At 40.9% G+C, this 15,475-nt stretch overlaps 1 protein-coding gene across 1 annotated transcript in view; it reads right to left on the reverse strand.

Annotated features, from left to right (window-relative positions):
• Positions 1 to 4,626: 4,626 nt before the first annotated feature.
• Positions 4,627 to 15,475, reverse strand: part of LOC149834054 (MAP3K epsilon protein kinase 1-like) — a 45,466-nt gene continuing 34,617 nt past the window's right edge. The window contains exons 20-24 of the mRNA XM_090011194.1: positions 7,243 to 7,643; positions 7,007 to 7,141; positions 5,529 to 5,935; positions 5,312 to 5,426; positions 4,627 to 5,019 (exon numbers count right to left, since the gene is read on the reverse strand). Of these exons, the coding sequence (XP_089867320.1) occupies positions 4,843 to 5,019; positions 5,312 to 5,426; positions 5,529 to 5,935; positions 7,007 to 7,141; positions 7,243 to 7,643 (1,235 nt within the window). The 3' untranslated portion in view covers positions 4,627 to 4,842. The remainder of the gene's footprint in view (positions 5,020 to 5,311; positions 5,427 to 5,528; positions 5,936 to 7,006; positions 7,142 to 7,242; positions 7,644 to 15,475) is intronic.

Below are 15,475 nucleotides of genomic sequence, written 5' to 3' on the forward strand. Positions count from 1 at the left end.
CATGGAACAAGGAAGAAACCTGACTTATTGAATGTGTCTACCTCAATTAGCTAGCTTCATGGCTGACATCCCCCAACAAAGAACCGACGCTTTCTCAATGAGACTTTCATGTCGCATATACAATTAATTAGGGTTAGGGTTTCCATCCATGTTGTCAGTTACGGCATCCGCCCTGCCACTGATTCAGCTGTATTGGCCGATACCGATACTCAACTGTATAGTTCTGTATCAGCCAAAAAAAAAAATTATAATGTAATCAATCAAAATTTAAAATAATATTAAAAAGTATTTTTGAATAATTTTATAATTATTAAAACATAGCCAATTCACGCCTGCATCGCATCGAAATTCTGCCTATACGTATCGATACTGATAACATTGGTTTCCATTCACCTTTCTCCACCATCATAAGCAAAAGAAGAGACAGTTATAGCATCATTTTGGAGCATCGTCACAAACCTCCTTTTCAAGAAACATCGGTGAAGTTTATGCAACCTTATGCTAGGAGAAGTTTGTGCAAGTCACCATGTGATGGGTCGTTGCAAGTTCGAACCCTACTGTATGGTTGAATAAATACCTGGCAGTTTGAACATGCGGGCTGTCTGGGATGGCTTCAAGCTGTTTGTAAAAGGGAGGGGCCTAGTTCCCCCAACTGTTATGAGAAAAAAAAAGTTGGTGAAGAAAAAATTCTGACATATTCTCAAGATTATTGTTTATAGAAAATATTTAAAAAATTGTAGCATATATAGAAAGCAAGATGGCTTAGTGGGAGGGAACTTGACCGTCAGAACGACAATCAAGGTTCCATTCCCACGAGCATCATCCCCTTGCATTATGTCGAAGCTTGGCAACTCTCTTGGGGCAAGGGGTGCACCAAGGGTTTACACCACCGGGACACAGACCGTAAGTACAGCAAGCATAACCAGCACAACTAGGTCTCTGATTTAGCCTGAGGTCATACCCGGTAAAACAATATTTTTTTATCATTTTTACATTGAAAAATTGTGGGTTTTAATTAGAACTCGGGTCAAGCCCGGGTTTGGTCTAAAAAATCACAAACTATACTTGAATCCATGTATTAATCAAGCCTTTAGGTCTGTCACGAGCCTATTTCTTCAATAATTAAGTCAATGTGGTGCGTCAGCCATTCCTTACTAACGCAAGCCTTTCGGTCGCCCGCTTGCTGCTGCAGGAGCTTTGATAATTGAGAGTGCAAAAGAGAGAATAGAGAGAGAGAGAGAGAGAAATTGCAATCACTCGAAAGGAGTCACAACGAGGGTGAATAAAAGAAAGCTCAATGCATTTGAATTATTTAACAAATTTTTCTGTAGTCACATTACAGTTCAGGTCTACGGGCTAACCCTTCAGGGTATTAATCAACCTAAATCAAAGTACAAGAGTGGCCTATAGAAAGTTACAAGTGACTTGACATCAAGACTCAACCAAAGCAAAACAAACTCTAGACACAAATGTACAAAGTAGGTCAAGCCCTGGTCTTAATCGGGTCTTCTTATTTCTCGCCATACCTGAACCCTGTAGGGTTTGGTCCGGGTAGACCTGAACTGTAGACACTTTAGCTGCCCCCTGATGCACTCCATCTTTGGATGACAGTAGAGCCCAAAAGCAGACGCAGGGCAGCGGTAGGCACACTCCCTATACCCTAGGGAGATACTTTCGACTAAAAAAACCTTTGAATGTCATTTACTAGCCTGTCCTCCACTGTGCATTTCTTATGCAGAACTGCCCTATACAGAAAAATTAGAATTAACCCTTGGGAAGTACTGGTATACAGGTATGATAACTGTTGATATCAATGGGAAGAATCCGACTGTTTGCGTATCTTCAGGTTGATTAAATTATATGCATGGGTTTATCATGATTTGTTGAGTAGAAATCATCTTTCACATCTTAGAAACTTGGAAGTCTTTTTTCTCTTTTGACAATTGGATTTTGGTGCAACATGAATCATGTCTCTCTATTCTTAAAACATATTTAACTATTTAAGTCTATTGATAAGAATTTTGTTCTGTGGTAAATGAATCATGAAAAAACCTATCACAGTATCACCACCCTTGGGGTCGCTGATTTAAAGTTTATCTCGTGAAATTTTAGAGCATTGTGAGGCTGATTTTTTATGTTCTCGAAATCCTTCTTACACATGGCTGATTTTTTATCCCTGGCTGTTCCAACCAACCAGATCTAGGTTATGCAACAACTGGAAATTTGCTTGATACTAGGCTGCAATGTTGTCAGTATCGGCTTGAATCGCCCGATACGTGTCATATGGACAGAAAATCGATCATAACAGACCTGAATGGCTAATTTCCAAATAAATCAAAAACTAATTTACAATATTTTTATATATTTAATATTATTTTAATAACTTTATGACACGTGTCATTCTCTGATTAAAATTTGCCGAATCAGCTCTGAATCGGTATTGCCTGATTCACCTGAATCATTTGGAATAGGATTCGTGGCCCAAGACGATTCTTACGACATTGATTGGTTGTGTCGTTTATTTTAGGTGCTCAGAAGCATCTTGAAAAGAAATTTCATACTGATCTTTGTCGATGATGATGAGCAGTTATTTGCAGTATTGAAATCTATAATAAGTCCCAAAGGACCCGCATGCTGAAGATGTTAGCAGATTTCGACCAATTTCACTCTTGAGCAGCATTTACAAAATCTTGGCAAAAATCCTGGCCAATCAGTTAATGCCATTACCTCCAACTTTGGTCTCTCCCAACCAGTATGCATTGCGCTCCATTCATAACTGCACTCTTCTCGCAAAGGAGTCCGTCCACTCTCTTATTCATTGACTTCCGCCATTCTTTTTGCTTTTTTTTTTTTTGAAGTAAAACGTTATTGCAGTAGAATTAACAACTAACAGTAGGAGATGAGGAAACCACTCGAATGGGAGAAACAATACAGCACAACAGCAAACATACAGGCTACATTAGAATAACAGAAGAATGAACATGAAAGGGAGCAGCCCTGAATCGGTGAAGGGTGGCACCGAAGTCTTCCCATCTCAGCTGGTCAAAAATCATAGCGGGGACGTTTAGGGCCTGTCGGAATTTTAGATGGTTCCTTTCATGCCAAAATGAAGTTCCAAGCTGAGTATGTATACCCACACCCTCCAAACGAACTTCCACTTGCTGCCTAGGGATGGCAGTGGACCGGGAGAAAAAGGTGCCCCGCCCCTGCCTCACCCCGATTGGACCGGGGATGGAGTGGAGGACATGAAATTGGATTGAGGCCCTCATCTTGACTGACAAAGTGGTGGTATCCATTAATGGGGAAATCAGGAACTTTTCCATCTTTAGAGGACTCCGTCAGGGCTGCCTGTCATACCCCCATGCTTTTCGATCTTGTTGGCGAAGTCTTTGTTATGCGGACGATTTTTTAATTATGGGAGTTGCCTCAATTCAGCAAATGTCCCGTATCCGACTCCTTATTAAAGCTTTTGAGGCTGCGACAGGACACCACTGTCCATCAGTGAACAAAAGTGGCAAACTCACAATACTTAACGCCCTCCCCTCTGAAATTTTATTTGGGTGTGCTAATCTCAGTTTGCTGCTGAATGATGCTTGGATTGCAGAAGAACATTCGGAGCCCCTTCTGGGCTTCCATTGAAGATAAATTTTCCAGGAAATTGGATTCACGGCAGTCACTTTCTCTCCAAAGCTGGTAAAGCAACTCTCATCCGTCAATCTCTAGGCCTTTTCCCCATGCATGCATTAAGCTTGTTTCATCTGCCTAAGAAACACGAGCAACGCATTTACAAGCTGTTCCGGAAGTTCCTATGGGGTGGTAGTGGCCCATCCAAGGATCACGTTCCTTGGGGTTATGTCATCAAACCACGCTCTAGGGGAGGCCTTGGCATCTGGAATCTCTCGGACCTGAATCAAGCTCTTCTCTGCAGATCGCGGCACGAGGCTTCTTTCATTTCTAAGCGCTGGGCCAAATTTCTTGATTTCTTCGAGCAATGGATTGATCATGACAACAATGGTGTTGAGCCTAAGTGGGTCATTGTAAAATATAGTGGCTTCTCTACAAATTCGGCATATTTAGCGGGCCCACACCCGCCTATATAATTAATGATCGGGTCATGAAAACAGAATCCCAAACCCAGACCTGGATAATTTCAGAAAAAAAAAATTATTAAAAATACTAAGATCAAGTCGGTACCCGGCCAAAAAGCCAGGTCAGTTCAGGTACCCTGCAAAAATCATGACCCAAATAGAGCCAGCATATTGCTCGACTCAGGTTTAGGTCAATCCGAATATTATTTTAGACAGCATTTTAAATGATCAAACCCAGGAATTCGGGTTCGGGTCAGGTACCCCATACAAACCCAACCCCTTGACAGCCCTAGTGGAGGGTATGGTGGGGAACGCAACAGGCTAATCCATGGAGCTGAATCTTCAGTATCTTCGTTATTTCACAAATTGAAGCAGACGTTTTTTGACGTTTCTCTGTACTGGCCAAACACAAACTTGTATGGGATTGGCCAATCCCGTATTGGATGGAATCGCCTATCTCTATTTGTCCTCCGCTGACTTCTCGTCACCTTTCATTTCTGAAAAATAGAAAAAAAAAATCTCATTGAAAAAAAAAATGCTACTAGTACAGGAATTATTGCTCTCACAAAACAAAAATACACTAACTCGGTAAAAAAAAAGTGGTTAAATTACAGCTTATGGAAAGGCCAGACAAAAAAAACAAGCAGCCTTTATCCCAATAACCTTTCTTCCCGTAAGAATTCCTATTATACAAAATATGGAAAACTAATTACATAATGGCTCAATCACAAATTTTACAAACGCCATAACTGTGCTATAGAACAGTGTTGATGTGGAGAGCTTTGAGCAGCGCCGTCGCCATCTGTTTAACCAGGACTTGGCCCCCAGAGCGCTCTCCATCTCTACGCTCTTCGATCAAATTCTGTAGCTTCTGTGGCAGATCGTTCTCCACTATGAGTTGCTTCGGCCGAGGGTGATGCTCATACACAGCCTGCCCAGAAAAACATATATTATCAGTACTGATCAAGATAAATGAGCACAAGAAAATACACGTATGCTTGCAACCCATTGTCCAGCAGTAAATCAGGCTCTGGAATACTCTCTCTCTCTCTCTGTGTGTGTGTGTGCAAATGGTGACGCCTGACCAGCTTGTGCAAAATAGATGCTTTGAGCATTTATATGGATGCTCGACATCTTCCCACCTCCAACTATTTAGGTGGCTATAATTGAACAAAAATATCTATAAAGCAAATCAAAACGTATACCTAGAAAAGAGATCTTACCTTTATCAGTTTGAGAAGGTTTAGACGAGCGATAGCATCTTGATGGTCGAGTCTTGCAATTAGCAATGGTGTCAGTCCATTAACAGCCAATGTTGTATTAATCCGTGGTGATTTTCTGTGTTGCAACCATGACTTATTTAGCCACCGTACTCAACTAAATTATTGATAATATTTTATTAACATATTAAATAAATCCAAAGAATAAGGCAGAACTTACGTTATAATCTTCAAGAATGGTTCCAAAATGTGTACAAAGGATGCCTCCGAACAGCACTGGAAGAACTTCACCAGTTTCTGGACAGCTTCATTCTTCAATAATGCTTGCTCCACTTTCTTATGATCATTATCATGTGCTAAGCATACTGCAAGAGAGTCCAGTGATGTCACCGACCACACTTCATCATCTAATAGACTAAGGTATACATCCAATCCTCCATGAGCTCTTAGCTGCTCTCTCGAATTACGTGATGCATGGGCCATATCACATAACAGAGGCAAGGCATACTGCTTCAGTGGAGAATCAGACATGATAAACCGCATCAAGTGTGGAATGATTCCATTTTCAGCTGCTTGTTCCTGCCTTCTCTTATTTATCTTGCAAAGGTTGTACAGTGCATTGAGAACCTTCAACGACCAACATATCAGAAATAGAATCAGTATATATCATGCAGCTTAAACAGAGATAGGGGAAAGAATGAAAAAAAGGGTAATGTTCCAGATCTCATTCCCAAATTAAAACCAAACTCCACCTTTCAAAGAAATAAAGCTCTTTGTAACTTGAAACCAAAACATGGCATGGAACACAAATCAAATGCATAATGCAGGAGCTAACATAGAACACTGAAACGGGACTAACTTGTTATATGGAAATTTTCAACAACAATCACATATCAACATATTATGATGAAAAGAGAACAAAAAATGGAACCAATAATATGATGAAGTTCCCACAATTGACGTTGTTCCATGATGAACTAGCTTATGAATTTATTGTTCATAGGATACGAGGACATCCTTATGCCTTGACAACTATAAGCAAAAAAATTAAAGCCATTTCCTAATTAACAATATTTCATTTGCCACAGAAAAAAGAAAATGTATAGTCATCAGTGTCATTCTCTGCAATTTCTTGCCGAGGGTTTTGCTCGGCATATTTTTCAAAAGGTGGATTTTCTTAGGAAAATCTTGGAACTCTTAAAAATTTTAAAAAAACATAAATAAATAAAGATAAGAAAATAATAGGTTTTGTATTATTTTTCTCACAAAAAATAAAAAGAAAGAAGTTTGAAAAAAAATTTAAACACAAAAGAAACAGATAAATATACAAAACTGGGCTTAAAATGTACAAAAATATTTTTTCAAAAATGACATGATAATATCACCAATATTATTTATTCTGGTGATATTTTGAAAATACCACAATAATTTGCCGATATTATCCGCAAAACTTGAAATACCGATACAACAACAACAACAACAACAACAACTACGCCTTCATCCCAAAACAATTGGGGTCAGCGATATGAACCAAAAAAGAAATTCATTTTGGGTCTTCCACATGAATCCTTTTCCTCCAATCATTTCTATCCAACGCCATGTCCTCGGTGAGGTTCAAAGCATCGGCGACCATGATCCAAGGAATGATGTCAAGCTCTTTACATATTCAATAAGCCAAAGAAATTCATGAATCCTGACCTCAGTATGTATTTGGGGGACTAGGGGCCCATCACGGAGTTCAAGATTTGGAATCAGATGTTTTATTGCATCTGCACGTTGAAGGTTCTCCAAACAGTTTGGATCAGTTGATAAATTATTAATACACTTCAGTACCTGCACTCAAAAACACAATGAGAACCATTTCACAGATTGTTAGTATTTGGAAGAGCTAAAGTAACAAACATTTAGTTAACCAATCAATGATTGCTACAAACCTTTAGAAGGATAGGCTGCTCAATTTTAATAAGCATCTGGAAAAGACGACACAGTAAACCTTGGCTACACATGTAAGACTTCACGGTAGTGTCTGCCCGGGAAAACTCAAGTAAAAGGTCTGCTACCTTCTCTAGATACTCCTTTGCAACATCAGCATTCAATGCGGATACCATATGGGACAGTAACCCTGACGATGTTGTACTTCTTGGTCTTGCATTGAGGACACCAGAACCAGACAATATGCCCGATGCAGTCTGTGACACAAGTCCAGATGCTAAAGCAGCTCCTTCAGTGGTATTTGATGACCCTGAAACAAGTGGGCCAACCTTTTTGGTTGCTTTGGGAGAAAGCCTCAAACTTGAGTCTAGTGGACCATTTTCTCTTCCACGCTGAGAAGCCTCTGTGAACCACAAAAAGCATTTACTGTAAACAACCAACTAATACAAGTACATAACATAAGCCAAAACTATATATGTGCAAAACATCCATTTTAAAGAAGATCGAATTTTACCTAATTTAAGATTCCAATCTCAACTATGTGCTAAATAAATCTTCACATAGAAAATAATTGAAAGATATTAAAATGAAATAAGCAATGAGCACAGAAAACATCTGGTTAATTAATAATATTGGAATACATTATGTGTGTGTACATGCTCACTTGTCTATGTATATGTCTGTGTTTATTTAAGAGTAGACAAGTAGGGATACCCCTTAATCAGCCAAATGCCAAAACATATTCATCCAAGGGAGGACCTACTCCTCCCCTCAGCACCTAACTGAATCTTTTCAGCATTGCATCTGAGGCACTGCAAACAACTTACCCAGTTGAGTGTCTGATTCCTCTGTTAGCTTTTAAGATTTACACGCTTTACCTTAGGCTGCAGGAATTGAGAGGGTGTCGGAGGTGGTTATTTGAGTTTAAGCAACCACAGAGGATTTGGTAATTATTTGGAAGGGAAATGAATGAAACATAAAAATAGGCATGGAGTCTGCTGCTTCCGAATCACTGATTTGCTCTTGTTTGAGCCCCTTGAGGAGATATTTACAGTTCCTTGTTTCTAAAGGATTCCGGTGGTCTCAGGCTGTCTCCAACAGATTCAACGTTCATTTTCTCAACACATTCCCAACAGACCATTTCTCATGGCCTCCATACCATCACTATTGCCCACGATCACCAATGTGCTCCCTGTACCCTTCATACCGCCTACCAGTACTCACCAACACCACATTGCACATCCCACCACATTTATGCCACCGCAAATCACGGTTACCACCAAAGCAGTCCTTGGCTCCTCCATATCAGTATAGCCGCTCCACCACTACTGAAGCAATCACCACCACCCCAACAACACAACTGTTAGCACCCCTGCCCCCCGGGGCCCACCTGTTAAGACATATGTAATAATACATCTATATATATATATATATATATATATATATATATATATATATATATATATATATATATATATATATATATATATATATATATATATATATATTCACCATAATACCCGATAGGGGTATTATGGTCTTTTCACAAGTACCCAATAGGGGTACTTGTTTTATTTCTTTTATTTTCCTGTTTTTTATTTTTGTTTTTTTTGTTTTCTAAAATGTATTTTGGGATACCAAAAGGAGCCCCACAATGGAGTCGTTGGGGCCCCCAACGGTCACAATTGTGACCGTTGGGGGCTCCCAATGACTCTATTGGGAGCCCCCTTTGGTCTCCCTTTTCTTATAAATAGGGGGAACCCCCCTTGTATTTGGTATTGCTTTAGAGAGCTCCTCTCCAATAAAAGAGATATTCTTTTTATGTGTGTAGCCTTATTATAAGGCCCTTCGTATATCCCTTGGTGGATTTCCTCTCTTATGCTTGTTTCATTTGTCCGTGTTGGACATAGTGAATGCTTTGGCATTCTTGGATTCTTCCGCATACTTCATTACATGGTATCAGAGCCATACGATCTTCTAAGGTAAAATCGTGTCTCTCTCTACTTCCTTTCTTTTTCACATCTTCATTTTGTAGCAATGGAAGTCAAGATCGATCTATCATTCAAGCTCAATGGAAAAAATTACATGATGTGGGCATCCGCAATGGAGAATAATCTCAAAGGCAAGAAGCTTTGGGGTTATGTAATGAAAATCGTTCCGAAACCCCAACTTAAGCTCACAAAGATGGAAGAAGATCAAGAGAAAGCACTTGAAGGTGATGCTCGTCTCAAGGCCATAGAAGATTATCATCACCAAATGGAAGATTGGGAGAGCAACCATGCAAAAATCCTAGCATGGTTTATGAACTATGTCACACGGACTCGGCTAAAGGGTTGCCGCACCCGCGTCGACACGCACGGACTCGGGTGCGGACTCGGGTGCGGCTTTGGACTCGGCCCGGACTCGGTCAACTCCGAGTCGGACTCGATCAACGAGTCCGGGCCGAGTCCGACCACATTTTGGACTCGGTCAACTTTGACCGAGTCCAAAATTGTCCAGTTCGAGTTTTCAATTTTGTTTTGGATCCGGGTCGGGTCGGGTCCAAACCCGACCCAGATCCAATTTTTTTTGGCAGCCGAACCCTAAAAGGGGTTTATCGACAGGGAGAGGGGCTTACCCTCTCGATTTTGCCTCTCCCCCTCAGCCCCTGCAGCTTTCTCCTGCAACCACGCCGGCGATCCGAACTCCGGCGACAGGCAGCCACCGGTTCCTCCTCCGTCAGGTATGTCGACCCTGCTCGTAGCCTCCCTCCCTGCACCCTCTGCTCGCAGAGGAGGGGCTCGGCCCCCCTTCCTGCACCCTCTGCTCGCAGGGGAGGGGCTCGGCCCCTCCCTGCACCCTCTGCTCGCAGGGGAGGGGCTCGGCCCCCCTCCCTGCACCCTCGATTCGCAGGGGAGGGGATCGGCCCCCCTCCCTGCACCCTCTGCTCGCAGGGGAGGGGCTCGGCCCCTCCCTGCACCCTCTGCTCGCAGGGGAGGGGCTCGGCCCCTCCCTGCACCATCTGCTCGCAGAGGAGGGGCTCGGCCCCCCTCCCTGCACCATCTGCTCGCAGGGGAGGGGCTTGGCCCCCCTCCCTGCACCCTCTGCTCGCAGGGGAGGGGCTCGGCCCCTCCCTGCAGCCTCTGCTCGCAAAGGAGGGGCTCGGCCCCCCTCCCTGCACCCTCGATTCGCAGGGGAGGGGCTCGGCCCCCCTCCCTGCATCCTCTGCTCGCAGGGGAGGGGCTCGGCCCCTCCCTGCACCCTCTGCTCGCAGGGGAGGGGCTCGGCCCCTCCCTGCACCATCTGCTCGCAGAGGAGGGGCTCGGCTCCCCTCCCTGCACCATCTGCTCGCAGGGGAGGGGCTCGGCCCCCCTCCCTGCACCCTCGGCTCGCAGGGGAGGGGCTCGGCCCCTCCCTGCACCCTCTGCTCGCAGGGAAGGGGCTCGGCCCCTCCCTGCACCCTCTGCTCGCAGGGGAGGGGCTCGGCCCCTCCCTGCACCATCTGCTCGCAGAGGAGGGGCTCGGCCCCCCTCCCTGCACCCTTTGCACGCAGAAGAGGGGCTCGGCCCCCCTCCCTGCACCCTCTGCTCGCAGGGGAGGGGCTCGGCCCCTCTCTGCACCCTCTGCTCGCAGAGGAGGGGCTCGGCCCCTCCCTGCACCCTCTGCTCGCAGAGGAGGGGCTCGCCCCCCCTCCCTGCACCCTCTGCTCGCAGAAGAGGGGCTCAGCCCCTCCAATATTCCCTGTTTTATTAACTTTATTTTATTTACTTATTTAATTATTTTCTTTTCAGTTTTCACTTTTCAGATATAATGGCGAGTTCTAGCGGTAGTGTCAATACATTTGGTTCAAGTTCTAACCCTGAATTAGATGTTTCTCAACCACTTTGGAGACTTGTGACAAAAGGGATAAAAGCTAGTAGTGGTGGTGGTGGGAATGTGCAGTTTCATTGTAATCTATGTAAGACTGTTTTCACAGGTTCTTATACGCGTGTGAAAGCACATCTTTTGCATATTCGTGGTCAAGGAATTAGGGCATGTTCTGGGGTTGACAAAGACATGTTAAAGCAATTAAAAAAAGAACAAGAGGAAGCTGAAAAGAAGAAAATTGCAGAGATGAAAAGCGATTTGATTAATTTGTCTTTTCCTACTGCTAGTGATACACAAGAAGAGCTTTTAAAGAAAAGAAAGATGGAAAGCAATAAAACAATACAAGCGTCATTCAAAAACATGGCAAGAGCAGAAATTGATAAAAAGATTGGTCGATTCTTTTACTCAAGCTCAATTCCTTTTAATGTAGCTAGAAGTCCATATTGGAAAAATATGATTACATCTTTGGCTAATTGCAATTTGAGTGGTTACGTGCCTCCTAGTTCAGAAAAACTAAGAACAGTCCTTCTTGCAGAGGAAAAAAATAGAATTGAAGACTTGCTAGAGACCCAAAAATTTGCATGGAAACGACATGGAGTGTCGATTGTTTCTGATGGGTGGACTGATATACAAAGGCGACCACTGATAAACTTCATTGCTTATTCACTAAATGGGCCAATCTTTTTGAAGACTGTTGATGCATCTGGAGAGTATAAAGATGCTGAATATTTAAAGAGATTATTTGTTGAAGTGATAAAAGAAGTGGGTGAAGAAAGTGTGGTGCAAATCATTACTGACAATGCTCCAGTTTGCAGTCGTGCAGGAATGAATTTGGCAAGTGAAGATACATATTCACATATTTTTTGGACTCCTTGTGCAGCACACAGTTTAAATTTGGCACTTAAGAGTATATGCAATCCATCAAAAGATGATGCACATGCACATGAAATGTGCTTATGGATTGAGGAAATAGAGCATGATGTTCGAAATATTAGAAATTTTGTTGTAAACCATCATCATGCCCTTTCTATATTTAATAGGCATTCTGATCTCAAGTTACTGAAAGTTGCTGAAACTCGTTTTGCTTCTCTAATTGTTATGATAAAAAGAATTAAGCAACTCAAGAATGCATTGATGATGATGGTGGCTGATCAAGATTGGGATTTTTATCGTACTGAAGATGATGTCAAGGCTCAAGCTATCAAAAAATGCATCTGTGATGATTTTTGGTGGGATAAAATTACATATTTTGTTGAATTTACAGAGCCTATTTGGGAAATGCTGAGAGAAGTTGACAGAGATGTACCCATGCTTCATAGAATTTATGAAATGTGGGACAATATGATTGAAAAAGTTCAAAGTATCATTTTTAAACATGAGAAGAAAGATATTGCACTTGATGATTCAGAATTTTACAATCATGTACATTCAGTTTTAGTGAGAAGATGGGATAAAAGCAATACACCCTTGCATTGCATGGCACACTCTCTCAATCCAAAATACTATGCAAAAAAATGGTTGACAGCAGGTGTTGGTCGTGTTTCTCCAAATGAAGATCCTGAGATATCAAGAAATAGAATGATATATTTGGGAAGAGTTTTTAATGATCCTCACATGTTTAAGGTTGTAAATAGTGAGTTTGGCAAGTTTTCTACTGGAAGATTTGATTCTTTAGCAGCACTTGTGGCAAGGGACGAGGAAGATCCCCTTAATTGGTGGGCAACATATGGATCAGAGACACCAAATCTGCAACGTCTTGCAATGAAGTTGTTATCCCAACCTGCTACATCATCTTGTTGTGAAAGAAATTGGAGTACATATGCTCAAATTCACAACATTAAAAGAAACAAACTCACTAGTAAAAGAGCAGAGGATTTGGTATATGTTCACTCAAATCTACGATTAATTTCTCGCCGCACCAAAGAAGAGTATAGGTACTTTTTTTTCTTTGTATTCAAAGTTTGTATTTAAATATTTCATATTTGTATTCAAAGTTTTAAGTTAGATACTAATATAGTGATTTTTTGATGCAGTTGTGGACCATCCAAGAATTGGGATGTAAATCCAGAAGATTTTGACTTGGAGAGAGAACATAATTTACATACTCTCAACATGGACTACCTCGATCCTGTTCTTCCTTCTAATTCAGACGATGAGGCAGATTTATGATAAGTTTTGTTGTTTATCACACTCACAAGCTTCTTTATGTGTTATATTTTGGTAAGTTTGTGTTGTTAAGAATTGCTTTTTTTTTGCTTTAAAATTTACAATCTTTATGTGTTAATTTATTGTTATATATATAATTATAATATTTAAAATATATATATTTATAATATATATTTTTTAATATATATATATATAGCCGAGTCCCCGTGTCCAAATTTTTTGGAATTGCGCCGCACCCGTGTCGCACCCGCACCCGCACCCGCACCCATGTGACATAGTTTATGAATAATGTCGAACTTAAGGTATGTGCAAATATTGCAAAATTCCGCTGGGCAAATTAAGCTTGGTTTTTTATGAAGGGTATGTTTACCCAAAAGGATCTTGCAAGAGCTTATTTTTTGCAAGAAAAAGTGAGAACCACAAAACAAAACGACATGAGCATACAAGACTATTATAGTGCTCTAAATCCTTTGTGGGATGAATTGGCTCTTTTAGAGCCTAAATGGGTGGCTATGGAGGATGTGTAACTAAGACAAAAACAAATGGAACAAGATAGATTGTTTCAATTTTTATTTGGGCTTCGTCCCGAATTTGAACAAGTTAGATCCTCACTTCTCCATAAATCTACGTTTCCTCCTTTAGAAGAGGCTATTGCCGAGATTACTCAAGAAGAGACTAGGCATAACATGAGTAAAAGCATAGATGAAGTTCTTGTTGTATCTAAACCCGGCAATCATGTTAAAACATACAAACCACCTCATTTTGGTAAGCAAGGGAGTGGTGGAAGAAAAATGATTATATGTCATCATTGTTATGAGCCGGGACATATTAAACTCATTTGCCCAAAGCTAAATGGGGCATTCAAGCCAAAGGTGGCTTCCGTTGAGGAATCATCCACCAAAGAAGATGACGACAAGAACGGGGATCTCAAAGATACTCTTGGTCAAATCTCCTTGGCTCTCCAACAAATTCTAAAGGCTACTTCTTCCACCTCCGGTGCCGCCATTGCCTCATCATCACCTCCTGGTACGTACTCTTGGATTTTAGATTCCGGAGCCTCTTTTCACATGACTCCTCATGAAAATGCATTAATCAACGTGCACACCAATTCAAAAATATCTTGTGTCTCTACGGCCGATGGAACTTTTCTCAAAATAAATGGTATTGGAACTTTTGATTCTAAAAACGTTCAAAATTTTCTTGTTCCAAAAGTTAGAATAGTTCCTAAATTAAATCTTAACCTCTTTTCCGTTTCTCAAATTGCCGACCATGGATGTGAAATATCTTTCTCATCCCAAGGGTGCTTTGTGCAGGATCTCCGGTCCGGGAAGCGGATTGGGCAAGGCCATAGGAAGAGAGATCTTTATTTTATGGATAACTTAATGCTTCCAAATACCTCATTTTGTACTTATGTCCAAGACAAAAATATTGAAACTTGGCATAAAAGGCTTGGACATCCAAGTTACTCTAAAATTTATCTTTTTCCTTTTGGAAACAAGTTTTGTAAAGAAAAAGATATCAATTGCAAAGATTGCATTTTTAGAAAAATGAAGTATATTCCTTTTCCTATTATAACCTTTGTGACAACAAGACCTTTTGAATTGGTGCATTCCGATGTATGGGGACCATCTTCGGTTCTATCCAAAGGTGGTTATTCATATTATGTTACCTTTATTGATGATTATACTAGATATGTATGGATTTATTTTCTTAACCTTAAATCGGAAGTTTTTAACTTCTTCAAAGAATTTCATGCAAAAGTTCAAAATCAATTTCAAAGTCAAATATTCATTCTTAGATCTGATTCGGGTGGAGAATACTTATCAAATGAGTTTCAATCATATTTAAAACAACATGGCATTTGTCATCAAAAATCTTGTCCAAGAACTCCTCAACAAAACGGCCTAGCGGAAAGAAAACATAGACATATTTTAGAAACCACTAGATCTTTACTCATTTCTAAAAATATTCCTAAAAGTTTTTGGGCCGAAACCGTGTTAACCTCCACCTATTTAATCAATAGAATGCCATCTTCAAAATTGAACAATATCTCTCCTTATGAAAAACTTTTCAATATGACACCCGACTACAATCGTTTTCGTGTTTTTGGGTGTAAATGCTTTGTTCTTTTACATAAAAGAGATAAATTGTCACCTAAAGCAATAGAATGCGTATTTTTAGGATATGGTGAAAATCAAAAGGGCTATAGATGCTTTGACTATA

This window comes from Nuphar pumila, chromosome 6, assembly GCF_984573655.1.
Source record: "Nuphar pumila chromosome 6, dmNupPumi1.hap1.1, whole genome shotgun sequence".
Taxonomy (NCBI): Eukaryota; Viridiplantae; Streptophyta; class Magnoliopsida; order Nymphaeales; family Nymphaeaceae; genus Nuphar; species Nuphar pumila.